The 18,084-nt window shown below is 43.7% G+C and overlaps 1 protein-coding gene across 8 annotated transcripts; it reads right to left on the bottom strand.

Moving 5' to 3' along the window:
* Positions 1 to 258: 258 nt before the first annotated feature.
* Positions 259 to 11,363, bottom strand: Znf582 (zinc finger protein 582). 8 transcript variants are annotated; one of them, XM_047528355.1, is made up of 5 exons: positions 11,307 to 11,363; positions 9,902 to 9,990; positions 8,612 to 8,738; positions 8,261 to 8,356; positions 259 to 2,488 (listed from the first exon to the last, which is right to left on the bottom strand). In XM_047528355.1, exons 2-5 carry the CDS (start codon positions 9,908 to 9,910, stop codon positions 1,194 to 1,196), a joined length of 1,527 nt encoding a protein of 508 aa, XP_047384311.1. In that variant the 5' UTR covers positions 9,911 to 9,990; positions 11,307 to 11,363; the 3' UTR covers positions 259 to 1,193. The 8 variants fall into 8 exon arrangements, with proteins under 8 accessions (XP_047384311.1, XP_047384318.1, XP_047384315.1 ...); XM_047528362.1 differs by having other exon boundaries at positions 9,885 to 9,990; positions 11,307 to 11,341; XM_047528359.1 differs by lacking the exon at positions 11,307 to 11,363 and adding an exon at positions 11,020 to 11,298.
* Between the last annotated feature and the right edge of the window lie 6,721 nt (positions 11,364 to 18,084).

The following is an 18,084-nucleotide window of genomic DNA, read 5'->3' as shown; positions in this document are numbered from 1 at the left end:
TATACAAGAATATGGAGAATTTTATCATTAAAATCCACTGGCTTTAATAGACTTATTTAGAAACTTGTATCCAAAAATGTAGAATGCATACATTTTTTGAAGTTCATGGAACATATTCCAAAACCAGTCCTATATTTAGCCACGAAGAAAAATATCAAAGTAGAAATTTTCAGGCCACATTTCTCAATCATAATAAAATAAAATTTGAAGTTATATCATTTAGAATGCTTTTGGATACAAATTTGCAGAACACCCAACTAAAAGTAACCCCAGCACTAAAGGTTTATTTCTCTTACAGAAGGCATCAGAGGCAGTCCCAGCACTGCCCGGGGTCTCCAGGCTCTGAGGCAGCTTCTCTGAGGTCCTTTGTTTTCTCCTCTTGGTTCTAAGACAGCTGCAGGCATCTCACACTCATGGGAAAATGTTTGACAACAGGAAGTGAACGTTGAAGGAGCTAACTTCTTCCCCAAAGCCCCAGTGACTACCACTGGAATATCCTGGTTACTCTGAGCTGCACAGGAGGATGGAAAATTAGAATCTGGACATTTTCAAATTCTAAGGCAACAGACAGATGCTGACAATAAGGCAGGCTGCCACGGCTGCTGGGTAGGCAACCAACATCTGCCTGTGACAGAAGTCACAAAATTTAACCCAAAACAAGTTGCCCACATGGAAATCAAGACTCTCCCAAACTTAGCCTCTTCCTGAAATAGGGTCAAATGGAACTGTGATGACCAGATGACCACCTGCCAAGTCACGGCGTCCTGAGTCTTTGGGAGGCTTCAACAGCACACTTCATGTCTGAGTACAGGTCCTTGGGTCTGTGCATGCAATGCATGGGAGCTGCATAGGCTGCCTCACCTCTCTTGGTGTGTGTGACTTCTCACCACCCCTTTTGGTACCTTCGTGGTTCACTTCCTGGGAAGTGATCCAAGAATAATTTGTCCAGTTCCTCACCCACCCCCAAGGAAACTAAAACTTGGCTCTTGTTGAAATTAGTAAGCTAGAATTAGAAAACGCGATTCTGAATGTGTTGGAGATAAATATTCCCAACCTTCCCCACTTAACAGTAGTCTAAACACATTCCTTTGTATGCACAGATGTCTCCCTACAACTCAGGGTGAAGGCCAAGCTCTGCCTTCTCCTCAGGTCTTCTGTGAGGTGCGGGCGTTGGCAGCTGTAACGGGCCTGAGCTAGTGGGCTTTCCCCTTACTTCCATTCACATGGTTGCTTGCCAGCACAAACTCCCGGATGATCAACAGGGGGTCCGTGCCGATGGCAGGCTCTCCTGCTTCTCCACTCCGAAGCCTGCAGTGCTGCAGCGTGGCGGCATGGCAAGTGGCAGTCCTGCCCCATCCCTGGCGTTCCCGGGCCTTTCCCTGGGCGTGAGAGGCCTGATGCTGAATCAGCTGTGAGCAGTGACCGAAGGCCCTCCCACACTGCTCACAGTCACAGGGCTTCTCGCCGGTGTGAGTCCTGAGATGGACAGTGAGGTGTGACACTCGTTTGAAGGCCCTACCACACACCTTGCACTGGTAGGGCTTCTCCCCAGTGTGGATTCTCTGATGCTGCCTAAGCTGGGAACTCACTCTGAAGGCCTTCCCACACACCTTGCATTCATAGGGCTTTTCACCCGAGTGAGTCCTCTGATGGCGAATGAGAGTTGATCCCTGATTAAAGGCTTTCCCACACTCCTTACATTCATAGAGTTTCTTGCCAGTATGAACAGTCTGGTGCTGAATCAGCTGAGACCGGTGGCTAAAGGTCTTCCCACACTCCTTACAAGCATAAGGCTTTTCCCCAGTGTGAGTCCTATAATGTACTTTAAGATGTGAGATCCGATTGAAGGCCTTGCCACATTCCTTACACTGGTAGGGTTTCTCACCAGTGTGAATCCGTTGATGTTCAATCAGCTGTGAGCTCCGACTGAAGGCCTTCGCACAGTCCCTACATTCATAAGGCTTCTCACCAGTATGAACTCTCTGGTGCTGTATGAAATTGGAACCAGAATTGAAAGCTTTTCCACACTCCTTACATTCATAGGGTTTCTTGCCAGAATGAATATTCTCATGCTGAATTAGCCGTGAGCCGTATTTAAAGGCCTTGCCACATTCCTTACATTTATAGGGTTTCTCATTAGAATGAATTCCTGGATGATTAATAAGGAATTCCTCCTGCCAGAAGTCATTTCTACACTTATTATATCCACATGGCTTTCCTCCAGTATGAATATTCTGGTAAAAAATGAGAGATGTCTGCTGGTTCAAAGTGGGTATCTCTTCATGACTAATTAACATTCGACTGAAGCGCATGTCTGGATCTCCTAGTTGTCTGTCAAACTGACTTTTGCATTCCCAGTTGCCAGGCAAACCTGAACACTTGAGACCATAACTTGCAAGTCTTTCCATTATCTCCCACTGGGGCGATTTGACTTCATAAACATGCTGCTCTGGATATAACACTTTGGTATCATAGCTGGATTCCAAAACTAAAACAGAAAAAAAAAGTTGTTTTTTTTTTTGTTTTTTTTTTTTTTTTCCAGAAGGAACTCTAGTAAAAATTGGAAGGGTTAGGCTCAAAATAATACTTATAAGCTCTTGTATGTGGCTAAGCATTAGAAAGTAAGCAAGTAGGATAGAGAAAGAAAAAACAAACCCATAATGGAGATTAGTATGGTAATCAGGAAAGTTATAGAGTAGTTCTAAACATGTTAGTGTAGATCTCAATCACCTGTGAATCACTTTTTTTTTTTTTTTTTTTTTAATAGGTTTTTATGGCTGGGTGTGGTGGCACGCAGCTGTAATTCCAAAGGTCTGGGAGGCTGAGGTAGGAGGATTGCAAGTTCAAGGCCAGTCTCCGCAACTTACCAAGACACCATCAAAATTAAAAAAAAAAAAAAAAAAAAAAAAAAATAGCATAAAAAGGACTGGGGATGGAGCTCAAAGGTGCATCCTAGATTCAAGATTCAATCCCCAGCACCAGGAAAGAAAGAAAAAAAGGTTTTCAAGAGATTCCAGAAGAGACAAATATAATCTGATATAACCTAGAGTAACTTGCAAATCACTGATTGCCTGGGGCTTGGAGACAGAAGGGAGTGTGTGGGAGGGCACATGAAGGAGCACAGGCAGCTTTCAGGGTCAGGGCAATGTCAGACTCGACTGTGTGGTGGTCACATGGGTACAGATCTGTCAACACTCATTAATATCACACTTGAAACATACATTTATCAAATATAGTACGTTTTTCAAAATCCTGGAGATTTCACAAGACAAAGTTCAAAGTCTTGCACAACAGTGAATATAATTAATACTACTGAACTCTACACTTAAAAATGGTTATAATGGTAATTTTGGTTATGTGTATTTTATCACAATTTCAAAAAGTAAAAATAAAAAAAGTGAAGGCAGGAATGTGTGGCTGGATCTGTCCGCCTGGGCACCCAGAGGCCATGCTGGCACAGCAGCTGCGAGACAAGGGGCTGCAGAGGCAGCCATACTCACGCCTCCCTGCAGTTTGCACGACAGGGCTGCTGTTTCTTCTGTGCATTTTCTATCACTGAAATTTAGCTGAATACAAGGCAAAGCCACTGACAACTGAGCAACCTCCCAGGACCTTCCCATTGCTGTAAGGTGACTCAGGAAAAAGAGGGCCCTGTTCCTTTCTAGGGGATCAGGTCCAGTTGATCAGAAGTCACATATTTTGCTGCTTATTCAGATTATAAGCAAAAAGTGAATGGTGTATTTGGTCCAGAGTTTATCTGACATAAGATTTTAGCTGAGGTGACTGCAATTATAGCTCCTAACCCCATTTGGCTAAAAAAGACTCATTTACAGCTTGATGTTAAGGAACCACAGGGGACAGCAGATGGGTGCATTTGAACAGGTTTATAAAGTGTTATCAGCAGATGATCTGAGAGGACTTTGCTTCATATGGTAGTGGCATATCGACTTTGCTCATTTTGTTGTTAAAGTATGAAGCAAAACTACTGGAAAATATGGTTGCTTCTACAGCAGAAGATGAAGACATGAAAGAGCATCAGGTTTTGTGAAAATGACATGGCTGCTGTCACTTCAAAACCTTGAGCCTCAACTACAGTACATCCCCACACTACAAAAAGACAATGCAAAGAGGCAGAGTAAAGACATTCCCAGACACTGGCTGTGTAAGAGGAAGGCCATGGGAGTCTACTGTAGCCCAGTAACGCATCTGGCCAGACAGATTCCATCAGTCAGTCATGGTGGCCTCCTTATATGGACCTACTCAATGGTTAGGACCTCCTACCAAGAAAACGAAGAGAGAAAAAGGGAACCAAAGGACGGCAGCAGACCATGGAAGTGAAAGCTGGCCCAGTGGACAGAAGGAAAAGGGTGTAGGAAGAGCTCACTGTGCCCAGGTGGACCTGGGGTTGTAGGAGTTAAAGTGATAATACATTACTTCATCTTTCTTGACTAAGTAGGAAAAAACCTTGGCTGCTTCCAAGGAAAAGCCTTTAAAAACACTCCTTTCTCCGTGTACTAATCTATCCTATCTTAAATTTTATTATCAATGGCAGAGAGTAGTGTTTATTTCATGAGCATTTTCCCAGTTTTCTAAATAAAACCATCTCTAATTATATAATATATATTATTACCCAAAGATAGTACTATAGTCACAATGTCTAACCTCTGGTATCTATTTAACTCCTTGTAAATGTGGAACAGCAACAATAATAGGTCTTATCCCAACAGCTCAGGAGGCTGAGGCAGGAAGATTGCGAGTTCAAAGCCAGCCTCCACAACTTAGCAAGGCCCTAAGCAACTCGATGAGACAAAATACAAAAAAAAAAAAAAAAAAAAAAAAAAAAAGAGGGGTGGAGAGCTGGGGATGTGGGGTTAAGCACCCCTGGGTTCAATTCCCAGTACTAATTTTTTTTTTTTTTTTTTTTTTTTGTAATTAGAAAAAAGAAAAAGAAAAGAAAAAAAGTAAGTTCTGTGTTTTCACATTTCCTGATGAGATCTGGCACAGTAAAGTGAACTATCTGCGCATTAGTACTCAGTTTTGGACAACCAATGGAAAAATGTCTAAAAATTTTATGAATAGTCAGCATTACAATATTTTGGTTTTCACTTCTAAGAAGTACTTGAGTTTAGCATAATTAAACATTTAAATTGTGAGCACATTGAATTCAAGTGGTGACAATTGAGGACAAACTATTAATTGTTGGGGACAACAACAAAATGCTGACTCTTGGTCGTACCAGCACACGCGCATCCTGGTACCTTCTCCAGTCTTATGATATATGCAGACAGCTAGAAGGCAACTGTCTTTTTGTGATTTGTTAATAGAGCCTGGACTGTCCCCTATTTGTCACACCCAGTACTGTGGTCTGGACAGGGCCCCTGCGCTGGCACTGAGTGGTAGAACCTTTAGAGGCAGGCCCAGTAGGTGACTAAAACACAGGACACCCCTCAGAAGGGGTGGCGCCCGAGGTTGCAAGAGCAGTTCACCCAGTGGGTGGTTATAAAGCGAGGCCACCATGTGCATTCGGCCTCCTCTTCATGTTGCTGTTTCGCTTTTCACTTTTCCACCATGCTGCAATGCACAGTTGAGGGACCTCGCCAGACACCAGCGCCATGACGTTGGGACCTTTTAGCCACCAGATTCATGAGCCAAATAAACCTATTTTCTTTGTAAGTGATCCAGTTTTTTGTCTTTTTTGTTACAGCAAAACAAAATGGATTAAGATCAAAATATCATTTAGTAGCAGATGCTGAACACCCTATTTAATAGATGCTGTAGTACTCTGAGTAGCAGATGAACCTCCTGAGTCCACTGGCTCACAGGAGACATTTTCCTCAAAGTCTGTATCTGAGAACTATGAACACTTTAATTTCAGAACACCACACAGCATGATAGGCAAGTGGTCCACCACCAAGCCACATCCCCAGCCCACATACAGTGCTTTTATTATTATTATTATTTTTTTTTTTTTGCGGTGCTGGGGGTTTGAACCCAGGGCCTTGTGCTTGTGAGGCAAGCACTCTACCAACTGAGCTGCATCCCCAGCCCGATACAGTGCTTTTAAAAGCATCCAAGCAAGTTGTACCCAAAGCTTTGTCTTACGCATACGTAAGCTATGGAACTGCCTCTACTAGATGAGGTACACCAACAGATTTGGAACGCTGAAACCATGCCAGACTAAGATTATTTAACCTGCCTTTTGTTTTCTAAAAACTGCTAACGACAATATGGAACAACTTGATTACATCAGAAAGAGCAATTTGGATTGTTAAAAAAATGAATGGTAGCCAGGCGGGGTGGTGCACACCTATAATCCTAGCTATCCTGGAGGCGGAGGCAGGAGGATCCCAAGATTGAGGACAACCATGACAATTTACTGAGGCCCTGAGTAATCTACCAAGACTCTGTTTTAAAAAACAAAAAACAAAGATAAACAAAAAAAAAAACAAGACTACCGGAATAAAACTATTTCATAATTTTAAGATTTATTTTAGATTATTAAAAATATTGACTTGTGTCTAAAGGATTTAAGAGTAGAAATCAATCTCCCTCTTACTCTTTCAGCTCTGCTTACGCCCAGTACTAAGCTGTTTGTTTGCTACTGTCCAGACTGTTGGTAACAGTAGATGAGCACTTCTGAGCTGAAAATATATTAGTTCAGCCTTTTCCTCCTCCAGTATTGACATGACTTGAGCATCCTAAGAATACAGAAATTTCTGAATGATTTAAATTAGGATTCTTAACATAGAAAGTATTTAACAAAAGGACCAACTTTCTGCCCACTCAAATCTCTTCTCCATCATCTTCACATTTCTTATTCATCTAAACACTGCATTTTTTAACGACTTTAAAAAACATGAGGGGCTGGTGTTCTAACTCAGTGGTAGAGCATTTGCCTGGCACATGTGAATCAATGGGTTTGATCCTCAGTACCACATAAAAATAAATAAAGGTCTGTGTCCATGGGCTGGGGAGGTAGCTCAGTCAGTAAAGTGCTTGCCTTGCAAGCACAAGGCCCTGGGTTCGATCCCCAGCACCACAAAAAAAATAAATAAATAAAAAATAAAAAAAATAAAAATAAAAAACATGAGGGGCTGGTGTTCTAACTCAGTGGTAGAGCATTTGCCTGGCACATGTGAGTCAATGGGTTTGATCCTCAGTACCACATAAAAATAAATAAAGGTCTGTGTCCATCAACAACTAAAAGTATTTTTTAAAAAGAAAGAAAGAAAAGAAACACGAGCTGGGCACAGTGGCACACGCCTGTAATCCCAGCGACTTGGCAGGCTGAGGCAGTAGGATCACAAGTTCAAGGCCTGCCTCAGCAACTCAGTGAGGTCCTAAGCAACTGAGTAAGACCCTGTCTCTAAATAAAAAATAAAAGATTGGAAAAGGCTGGAGATGTGTTTCAGTGGTAAAACAACCCAGGGTTCAATCCCCAGTACCCAGAAAAAAAAAAAAAAAAAAAGAGAAAAACTTGTGAGGAGCATGATATTCACACCTTCTCAGAGTGGGTCCCACACATCATGGCATGCTCTGCTTCCATAGGAGCTTCCCAACGCCCCCCATACAGACCAGAGCTCGCACCAAAGCGGCCTTTCCTCTCTCTCTGTGCTCCATGCCTTACTCAACTCCAGCCACCCTGGCCATCAGGTCTCAGAGGTACCAAGTGTTTCCCTAACCAGCTTCACACACACAGGCTACAGCTGATGTTTACCAACTGCAAACTCCTGCATCTCAGCTAAAATGCCTCATCCTTGGATCATCTGCCCTGTGACATGGCCCAAATGAACCTTTTCTTTTTTCTATGTATGTGCATGTGATGTGTGTGTTAAAGCCTGTTTCTTACTACAGTGTAAGTTCCACAAAGGCAGGGTCAATGTCTGCCTATCTCACCAGTGTACACTGTGGTGCAGAACAAAAGCTCAAAAAGTCACTTGCTGATTGTTCTCCAAAATTTAAATAAAGAGTTGATACAAATTCCTTTAGAAAAGTGGTTAAAGGATACACATATCTTTCCAAAAAGAAAATCCTTTCCTTAGGAAGCGTCATATTTGTATTCACTCTATCACTAAATACAATATGAATTTTTTAAAAATGTTTCAGGAAGGAAAGACCAAGACCTCTGTAAGATGTTACTGGTAAGATGAGAAGATGATAAAACATGAGCTCTGAATCTGGCAACTTGAAGCGAAGATTTTCTCAAGGGCCACTTCCTTGCTAACCTGTCTTGCCCTCTCCCTACCAATGCCTCACTCACCTGGACACAGGCTTCCTGACATCACCCTCTCCTCCATCCAGGGCTCTCTGCCTTGCTCCAGGAAGGAGATCACATCAGGTTTGGATACAGCAAGACCTGGTGAAGAAAACAGACCACCCAGTTATAGTGGGGAGTGGGGGAGTCCAGAACTGATTCAGGGCTGGGTCATTGCACAGGAGAGGCAGTTGCAAAAAGGGACTAAAGGAAGACCTAATGATTGCCTGAAACAGCTTCAGCTTGTGGGGCTGCCCTTTAATCACTCACTGAACTGACTAGCACCCAGACACAGACCAGGAAGGAACAGAAATGCCCAAGAGTAAGATTCAAGCCAACAGACCAGATCCACCTTACCCAGCGAGACCAGGTTGCTGTAGGTCTCCAACATCACATCTCTGTACAGATCCCTCTGAGCAGGCTCCAGCCATTCCCATTCTTCTTGGGAGAAGACTATGGTCACATCCCTGAAAAGTTCTGACCCCTGGAACAACAGGAATAAATGATACATGCATACTTCAAAGAGATGTTTTCACAGTGGGATTAGAGAAACTGGAGGTCTTTGCAGGAAGGGGTTGTTCTGGGGCTAGATGTGATAAAGGGACAGAGGAAATAGGCAAGACTAAAACAGAATGTCTAAATATTCTTAAACACCCCCCTTTACAGCAAGCCAAAGCTTCTGAACATAGGTCTGGGATGAAAATTAAAAAGATACACAGAGTTTTCTTTATTCTGAGAAACAGTGTGCTAAAATACACTGCCTGCTCTACTTGACACATTAAATTCTCAATTAAGAAAAGACCTATAATTTTTTCCTTCATGGAACGACAAACAAAAGATATTTAATGGGCTTCACCTAAATATTGTTCAAAAATTTTTATTAAATTTTTTTTTAATCTAAAACCAAGAATTTCTTGAAAACCTAAATTCATCATGTCAGAATATATCATGAGCATTTTCTTCATGAAAAAAACAATGAATATGAAGATGACTGTTACTAACTATACAATTTTGTATCAAGTGAAAAGAATGGCACATTGTGTTACTTTGGACCCAGGATTTGGATCACAAATCTCTAAAGCTCTTACCAGTTCTGACGATCCACCTATCAGGCTGACAATTTCATTTGCTATCAGCCACCTGCCTTAGTTCTGCACTGCTCTTGCTCTTAAGAACAACCCAGAATCAAATGCTCTCTGCAACCTCAAATTAGATCTTATTCTGGCTTTCAATCTCTCATGGATTCTCAGCTAAGCCTCCATTATTTCTTCCAAAGAAGGACACTGTACCACACGCTAAAAAGGAGACCAACCAATACCACCTCCCCTGCTTTTCTATGTGTGATAATCCCTAAATGTCATTTCCATCTCTTTGAACCTCAGTTCTGACACAGGATGCTCTCATTTCATAAATGGAAATGCATTTTTGCTCATCTGGTCTCCTGGCAGAAGGCTGAACTGTTAGGAAATGTGGAACGCTATTCAAAAGGGATCCATGGCATTGGGGGAAGGCAACAGGAGAGGGAGTAGCTGTCTGACCCTTTCATTTCCTAAAATGGGGATCTCTGAGAACTAAATTGTTAATAGAACCCAGGTGGGAAGTTTCAGGATAAGGAAAACAAAGTATTTACATGATTTTAAAACTCACGAGGGACATGACTTTTAGAATTTCAAAAGGTGGTGGGTCCTCCTCCAGGTTCCTCTCTTGAGGAAGGGCAGTGTGCTGAGATGGTGGAGCTGGGGAAGGAAAGAACAAGGAGAGGCTAGGCTTGCCTCACAGCTCCCAGAATGCCAAAAGTACAAGTCCCCACTGGTTTGTCCCCATCCACCCTCAAAACAGTGGGGACAAACTGTGGCCCTCACCCAACCCCTACCAAGGAGGCAGGGAATCAATGGTCCTTTCTCTTTTATTTCCCCTAAATTCCCAGAGGTTCTGCCTTGTTGCAGGCACAGGGATGCTCACACTCGTTCCAGTGAGGGAGACCCACTTTGTACCTCAAGTACAAGGAAAGTTCCTCTTAGGTTGAGAGTAGCAGAGAAGACCTGTGTAATCTGCATAGGCTCAGCCCAAAATAAAGATTTCCCAGGATTATGCCATATCAAATTTAACTTCTTTAAAAGTCTACCTGTGGGGCTGGGGTTGTGGCTCAGTGGTAGAGCAGTTGCCTAGCATGTGTGAGGCACTGGGTTCACCACATACAAATAAATGAATAAAATAAAGCCCATCAACATCTTAAAAAAAAAATCTACCTGTGGCGTGGGAGGCCAACAGGAGAGTTGCAAGTTCAAGGCCAGACTCAGCAACTTAGGGAGGCCCTAAGCAACTGAGTGAGACCCTGTTTCAAACTTAAAACATGAAAAAGGTAAAGGGTTCAATCCCCAGTACAAAAAAGCTCACCTAACCCTTTTCCCAACTTCCACAATCAACGAGCCCACTGTTGCAGAGGGTTTTGCAGAAACCACTTCAGGGTTTACCACGAGTCAACAAATGGGGTGGAGTAGCAGACCCATTAAAGGGAGTAAGCCCAGTGCACACAAACGTGCCCTTCCACAGAGACAAACCATGTGTAAAGTTGCACACAGTGTGTGCAGAAGAATATGACACGAAATTAGTGCATAAGGAGTCAGGTCCACAAGTGGGCAAGTGGCCGAATCGTTGCCGGCAGAGCCATAAAATGGGATGCACAAAGCTATCAAAATGACGGAACATTCGAAACTGGATCCCGTGCACAACATGAGAAAACCAGCAACAAGACGTGCAACCACCCAAACACACGTGACGAAATCCCCAGGCAACGGGCAGAGACGACGCTCGGTCCGGTCCGCTGCGCCTGGGTCCGGCAGCCGCGCGGCCCTCCGTGGACGCCGCCGGGGCCGCCGCGCCAGGCTCTGCGCCGAAGCCCAACGCCGCCCCGACGCGCTCCCCGGGCAGCCTCGACTTCCAGGCGGTCTCGACGCTCTCGGAGACCCCCTCGCAACGAGCCGTCGTCCGGGTTAAACACACGCAGCACGAGCCGGGCGCGCGCGGAGGAAGCGGCGCCTCAGGCCCTCACCTGCAGCCTCCGGAGCAAGGGCCCCGCCGCCCGAGGCGGACGCGCGGCGCCGGCCGGAAGCTGCGCGGGCGCGCATGCGCGGGCGCCGGGCCCTTCCGGGAAGCGAAGTCTCGGGGTGTCGGTCTCGCGGCGTTTCGGAGGGCCCGCGGGCGCGTGGGCTGCGGTCCGGCGGGCGTGGTGTGATGCTGCCCGCGCCCAAGGTGGCGCGAGGGGACGGAGGGCGCGCCCCGCCGGGTGCCCCGGACTGGCCACGGTGGACAGCGTGCGCGCAGAACCCGGGCTCCGGCCAGGAACGTGCGACACGGGTGGCGGCGGCGCGCGGCTCGCCGTGCCCGCGACGGCGCGGGTCTGAAATACGCTGCTTCTGCTGGTAAGCCGCGATGTGACGGCGGCGCTCGTGCTTGCGCCAGACGTGGGGTTCCCGAGAAAAGCGGCGCGCTCCCTCTTTACAGCCAAGCCTGCGCTTGTCCTGCAGCAAGAAGACAGCGCCGCGGGCGCCGAGGCCTGGGTTCAGACGTGCCAGGACCGGAAGGCGTACCGAGACGGGCTCCTCTGTCACCGCTCACGTGGAGGCCTGACATCAGGCGTAGGGAAAGGTTGCTTGCCACCGCTGGAAGTAAGACTGAGCACGTGTGCAAGGCACGTACTCTATGAGGACAGCCCTAGATAGGAAGGGTGGCCCAAGACAGGGACAGCCACCCCGGTCTCGCTTTTAACCGCAGTGACGGGTATGAGCTGGGTGGATCCAGGTCGGTAAAAGTAAAGCTGGCTCTTAACCGAATTGAACACTGACAGAATGTATTATCCTTTGTAACGAAGTCAGGGTGTACGGAAGACCTCAGGCATGGCTTAACCTAGGTCATCTGCGTAGCTGCTTCCATGTCTCCAGTGTCTTTAACATCCCCCAAGAGGACTTCTCCCAAAGGGTCCTGAAGACTGAGGAGGTGAGGACTGGAATCCTTGCCCATTAAGAGACACTGAGGGGCTTCCAATTAAAGAAAGACGTGTTCCCATCTTCTGTTTAAAATATCCCACTGTACTAGGAATATAACTCAGTGGCAGAACACTTGTCTAGCACGTGCAAGGCCGAGGAGTTAGATCTACAGCACCACTAATAATGACAGTAACAACAACAATAATAAAAAGATCCTGATGGCTACCCCCTTGGGTCCTGTATCTGACACTGAGCTTAAGTTAATATTTTTGATACTTAACAGAACTTTTCCAGCATTTCATCACTTTCTCTTTTATGAGGTACTTACTATGATACAGATCTGCCTTTCTTCCTTGAAATGTGGGGCTCTGTGACTCATTTCTCTCATATTTCTTAAACATGCTTTCATAAAAATCTTTGTAAAGAAAAAACTGACGTTCTTTATCCCCACCTCTTCTGGACTCCTCTGAGATGACCCTCTTTTCTTACAAATAAAAAATTCTAACATTAGCATTTACTACCAGTATTTATTAATGGTACAGGGAATTGAACCCGGGACACTCTCACTAAGCTATATCAGTGGTTTATTAGTTTTTATTTTGAGACAGGCTCTCACTAAGTTGCTTAGGGTCTCACTCAGTTGCTGAAGTTGGCCTCAAACTTGTGATCCTCCTGCCTTAGCCTCCTGGGTGGCTGGGATTACAGGTGTGTGGCACTGCACCTGGCTTCAGTCCTTATTCTAAATATTTGACAGGTATCCTGTTGGTCTCACACAAATTTTAGAATTGATATCATTTTCTCTAGTTTAGACACAATACAACTGAGACCCATGTTGATTCAATAATTTGTCTAAATATTCAGTTATAAGCAAGGGGCACAGTTGGGCAAGTACATAGGAAGTGTGACCCAGAGTCCTCACTGTCAACCACACAGATCTCAGTGGAATGCACATGTTCATGTTGTCCTCATTTTTAATGACACCAGGAAACTCAGAGGAAAAAAATGTTAAAACTAAGAATATTCCAATACCAGGTATCCCTGCCCTCCAATGTGCTCCTAGAGAACTCACTAAAATTCTTTCGGGAGGTCAGACATTAGAAGAGAGAAACTTTCCAATATAAACCCTGTGATTTGCTTATGTTTATAAGTTATATAAAGGCAAAACATTTATTACTTAAAAATAAAAAATAAAATCTTAAAAGAATCCTTTTAACTCTCATTAGAATCTTTTCCAAGAACCCAGAAGAACATTTATACACTCTTTAAAGCTGCATCATCATAAACTTTTTATCAATAGCTCCTCTGGAAATGCAGATCATCATGCTAAGTGAAATAAGGCATGCTCAGAAAATCAAGGATCCAGTGTTTTCACTCATATGTGGAAGCTGGAGCAAAATAAAGGAAAGAAGGCACTGGGGGCAGGGGTGGATAGAACACAGATATTAATAGGGAAGATCAGTGAACTACAAGGAGATGGAGAGGGAGAGAAGAAGGGATGGGAAAGGGAAGGAAATACAGAATGGTTTTAACAAAATCACATTCTATAATATATGACTATACCACAGGGAACTTTATGGATATGTAGAAAGTACCAATAAAAATAATCAAGTGACAGGAAGATCAATAGAGTAGAGGAAGAAGAATAGGGGGAGGGAAAGGGGAATGCAGAGATTGAAATCACATCCCTTGCATGCATGATTTTGTTAAAATGAACCCAACTACTACACATGACTAATGCTCTGAAAATCATTTTAAAAAATAGCTCCTGTCTTAATCAGCTCAGGCTGCTATAACAAATTACCATAGACTGGATGCCTTAAACAACAAAACATTTACTTCTTACAGTTCTTGAGGCTGGGAAATCTGAGATCAAGGTGCCAGAAATTCAGGTTCTTGTGATGATCCTCTCCTTGGCTTGCAGATGACTGCCTTCTTCTTGTGACCTTGACAGATAGAATGAGCTCTAGAATCTCTTCCACTGGTTATAAGGACACGAATCCCATCATAGGGGCACCACCCTCACACCTCATTAAACCTAATTACCTCCTCTCCATACCACCCTCAAATAACATCATATTGGGGATTAGGATTTCAACATATGAATGGGGTGAAGGGGACACAAACATTCAAGCCATATGCCTTCAATATGACTTATTTCCACATTTCAGATAGTATAAGTTACATTTTCGGAACACATATATGCAAAAATATTTATTGATCTCAGCAAGTATTACAATCACCCTCCATCACTTGCATCTGCTTCGCCCTCGCCCCCCATTCCCCCTCCGTCTCATTCAGCATAGCTAGAAGCAACTGGTTGGAACATGAAATTAGCAACAAAAAAGTCAGTGATAGGTGCCAGGAGAAATAGGCCACCAATAATCACATCTAACTTCTCAAAGAACAATCCAAGTATCCTTGGATCTGATTAGGTGGAGCCACAGGGAGTCAAGAAAGCAGAGTAACGAGAAGTTGGGCAGCCTCTCAGGGCAAGGTCCTCCTGACCACAGAGGACTCATTCTAACTTCAGCTTTGAGAAGTATACAGGTAGCTGAGGGTTTCTCCCTGTGGCTTTTATGACCTCCCAACCTCCCAACTTGACTTTATCTGCAGGAAACAAAACTTAATGGTCAAAGAGTGATTGAATATTTTACCCCTGGATTGTATCTCACCATTTTTTTTTTTTTTTTTTTTTTTTTTGCGGTGCTGGGGATTGAACCCAGGGCCCTGTGCTTGCAAGGCAAGCACTCTACCAACTGAGCTATATCCCCAGCCCTCATCTTACCATTTTTATTCAGCATAGTTCTGGAAAAGGGAAAAGAAATGCACATCGGAAGGGAAGAAATAAAACTGTATGATTTACAGATGATTTGATTGTTCACATAGAAAATCTCATGAAATCTGTAAAAACAAAAAACAAATGCTTCCGAAACTAATGAATGAGTTCAGCAATGTGTCAAAATATAAGTTCAACAAAATTTTACACATATTTCTCTATACTAAAAATGAGTGTGTGGAATTTGGAAAATAAAATCATCTTTATATTTTCACCCAAGGAAATAAAATACTCAGTGAAAGCACCCAGAAACCACTTCAGACGCAGCAAATCATGCAAGAGATTTTATTAAGCAAACAGGCAGAGTATCTCCCTGCAGGGTGTGAGAGAGAGAGAGAGAGGAAGGACACATGCAAGAGAGAGAGTGAAAGCCAGGAGGAGAGAGCATGAAAGCGAGGCGAGAGAGAGAAAGAGAAATTGGTGGGGGAGCTATTCTTAAGTAGTTGCAGGCTAATAACAGACCAATGACTGCCGAGAATGTTTACAGGCCGATGAGTGGACCAATGACTGGCTAGGATGTTTGCAGACTGACAATCTGGACCAATCACTGCCAAGAATGTTCACAGGCTGATGAGTGGACCAATAGCTGACTGGGATGTTCACAGACTGACAATCTGGCTTGTAAAATGGTGTCAGGGAGGTAGAATAATGGCAGATCTGATGCCAACACTTAGTATTAATGTAGTGAAACGTATAGAATTTGTACACTGAAAATTACAGAGTAGTGATAAAAGAAATCTTAAAGCACATAGATATACAATGTTCATGGATTGGAAGACAACATTTTGAAGATTTCAATTCTCCCCAAATTAATCTAATATTTCATGTGATTCACATCAAAACTTTAGGGAGTATTTTTCCCCTCCCCTCAATATAGAAAAGCTTACCATCAAATTTTAAGGAAAAGCACAGGCTCTAAAATAATGAAAACAATCCTTTCAAGAAATATTTTCAGTTGTAGATGAACACAACACCTTTAATTTATTTATATGTGGTGCTGAGGATCAAACCCAGTGCCTCACACATGCTAGGCAAGCACTCTACCACTGAGCTACAACCCCAGAAAACAATTGTTACAAAAAAAAAAAAAGAAGAAGAAGAAAGAAAGAAAGGGAAAAATCATTCTAGCCAACATCTATGCTGTTGGGACTAATGATACTTTAACTAACTCAGGCTGACTCCTTACTTCCTGGTGAGTGAGCAGGATCAAGGCCTCAAAGGCTGTTTCAAAGGTTCATGACGATAAACTGGACCACCGTCAGGGATTGGTTAACAACAGTTCCGCAAACGTGATCAGCTCGTGCTTGCCATATAGTCCAATGGGACACTCGCCTGTGTGAACCCCCCTGCCTTGCTGACCTTTAAGCCGATTGGTTCCCGCCTAGCCCCCACCCTACATAAAAGCTGTGTGACTTCCTCAATAAACGAGTTCCTGCTGTGATGGGTCTCCCTGACGTGTCTGATTGTCCTCCTCCGGGAGGGCTGGGAGCGGGCGGTCAGTCGGCCTTACCTATCCCGGTCTGACCTTGTTGGGGAGTGCTCCCTTCCCTTGCCGCTGGTCGAGAAGAGCAAGGGGGCTTAAGACCCCGACACTATGCTTACTCTGTAGCTGTGGTAATCAAGATGATTTGGTATTGGCAAAGGGATACACACACAGGTAAGTGGAATGGAACAGAGAATTCAGAGGTGCAGGCACATAAACATGCTCAAATGTTTTTTTCAATATTTTTTAGTTGTAGGTGGACACAACACCTTTATTTTATTTATTTATATTTTAATGTGATGCTGAGGATTGAACCCAGTGCCTCACATGTGCTAGGTGAGTGCTCTATCACTGAGCTACAACCCCAGCCCTCAAATGGTTTTTTAACATATTTATTAAGATATAATTTAATCACTCACCATACAATTCACATAACCAAAATGCACTCGGTAAAACTCAGTGGTTTTTAGTATTTTCCCAGATTGCAGAACTATCACCACAATATAATTGCAGAACATTCCACCACCACAAAAATAAACCCCTGTATTATTAGTGGACATTCACCATCCTCTCCAACTGGCCCTTAGCAAACTCTGATCTACATCCTGTCTCTATGAAATCACCTATTCTGGTTATTTCATATAAACAGACTCGTGCAACGTGTGTTGTGTCTGTATGGCAAGCTTCTTTTGCTTAGTATAATGTTCTCAAGGCAAGCGCAGTGCCACTGAGGTACATCCCCAGCCTTCGTTGCTTTTCAGTGACTGACTACTATGTATACTCGGATTGTCCCTCCTCTCCTACTATGAGTAATGCTGCAACGGACATTTATGTGCTAGTTTTGCATTTAGGTGTTCCCATTTTTTTTGATATGAACTTAGAGCTGGAATTCCTGATCCTATGGTGACTCCATGCTGTGGGCTGCATCGTGTCCCTTTGCCCATCCACACACTGAAGTCCCAACCTCAGTATTTCAGGACCTAACTGTGTTTGGAAATAAAGTTAAAATGAGCCTTTTAGTATGGAGCACTAATCTATTGTGACTGGGGTTCTTAAGAGGCAAGGATAATCAGAACATGTGGGCACTACGGGATGTACTATGTGAAGAGGCAGGAAGAAGTCAAGGACGCGGCCTCAAGGAAGACCAAAGCAACCAACACTGTGATCTTGGACTTCAGCTTCAGGACTGTAAGAAAATAAATTTCTATTGTTGAGGTCACCTAGTCTGTGGTGTTCTGTTACGGCAACCTTAGCAAACTAATATACTGAATATTTAATTTTTCGAGGAACTTCCAGAATGTTTTCCAAAGCAGCTGCATTGTTTTACTTTCCGACCAACAATGCATGAGGGTTCCAACTTCCCCACATCCTTGCCCACTCATTTCCGCTGACTTTTTGATACTGGTCTTCATGAGGGGTTTGAAGTATTATGCCATGGTGGCTTTAATTTGGTTCTCCCCTATGACTGAAGAGGTCAATAGCTTTTCAAGTACTTATGAACTATTTATATATCTTCTTTAGAGAA

Source organism: Sciurus carolinensis, chromosome 16, assembly GCF_902686445.1.
Source record: "Sciurus carolinensis chromosome 16, mSciCar1.2, whole genome shotgun sequence".
Taxonomy (NCBI): Eukaryota; Metazoa; Chordata; class Mammalia; order Rodentia; family Sciuridae; genus Sciurus; species Sciurus carolinensis.
The sequence above is the reverse complement of the archived record's forward strand: the minus strand, read 5'-3'. Positions and strand labels throughout refer to the sequence as shown.

Bases quoted from the DNA above. Each gene is read 5' to 3' on its own strand.
- Znf582 (XM_047528355.1), bottom strand. The intron at 8,357-8,611 runs GTAAGGTGGATC...TTTCTTCACCAG, and splicing joins CAGCAACCTGGTCTCGCTGG to GTCTTGCTGTATCCAAACCT. The intron at 2,489-8,260 runs GTGAGTGAGGCA...TTTCTGTTTTAG, and splicing joins GTCAGGAAGCCTGTGTCCAG to TTTTGGAATCCAGCTATGAT.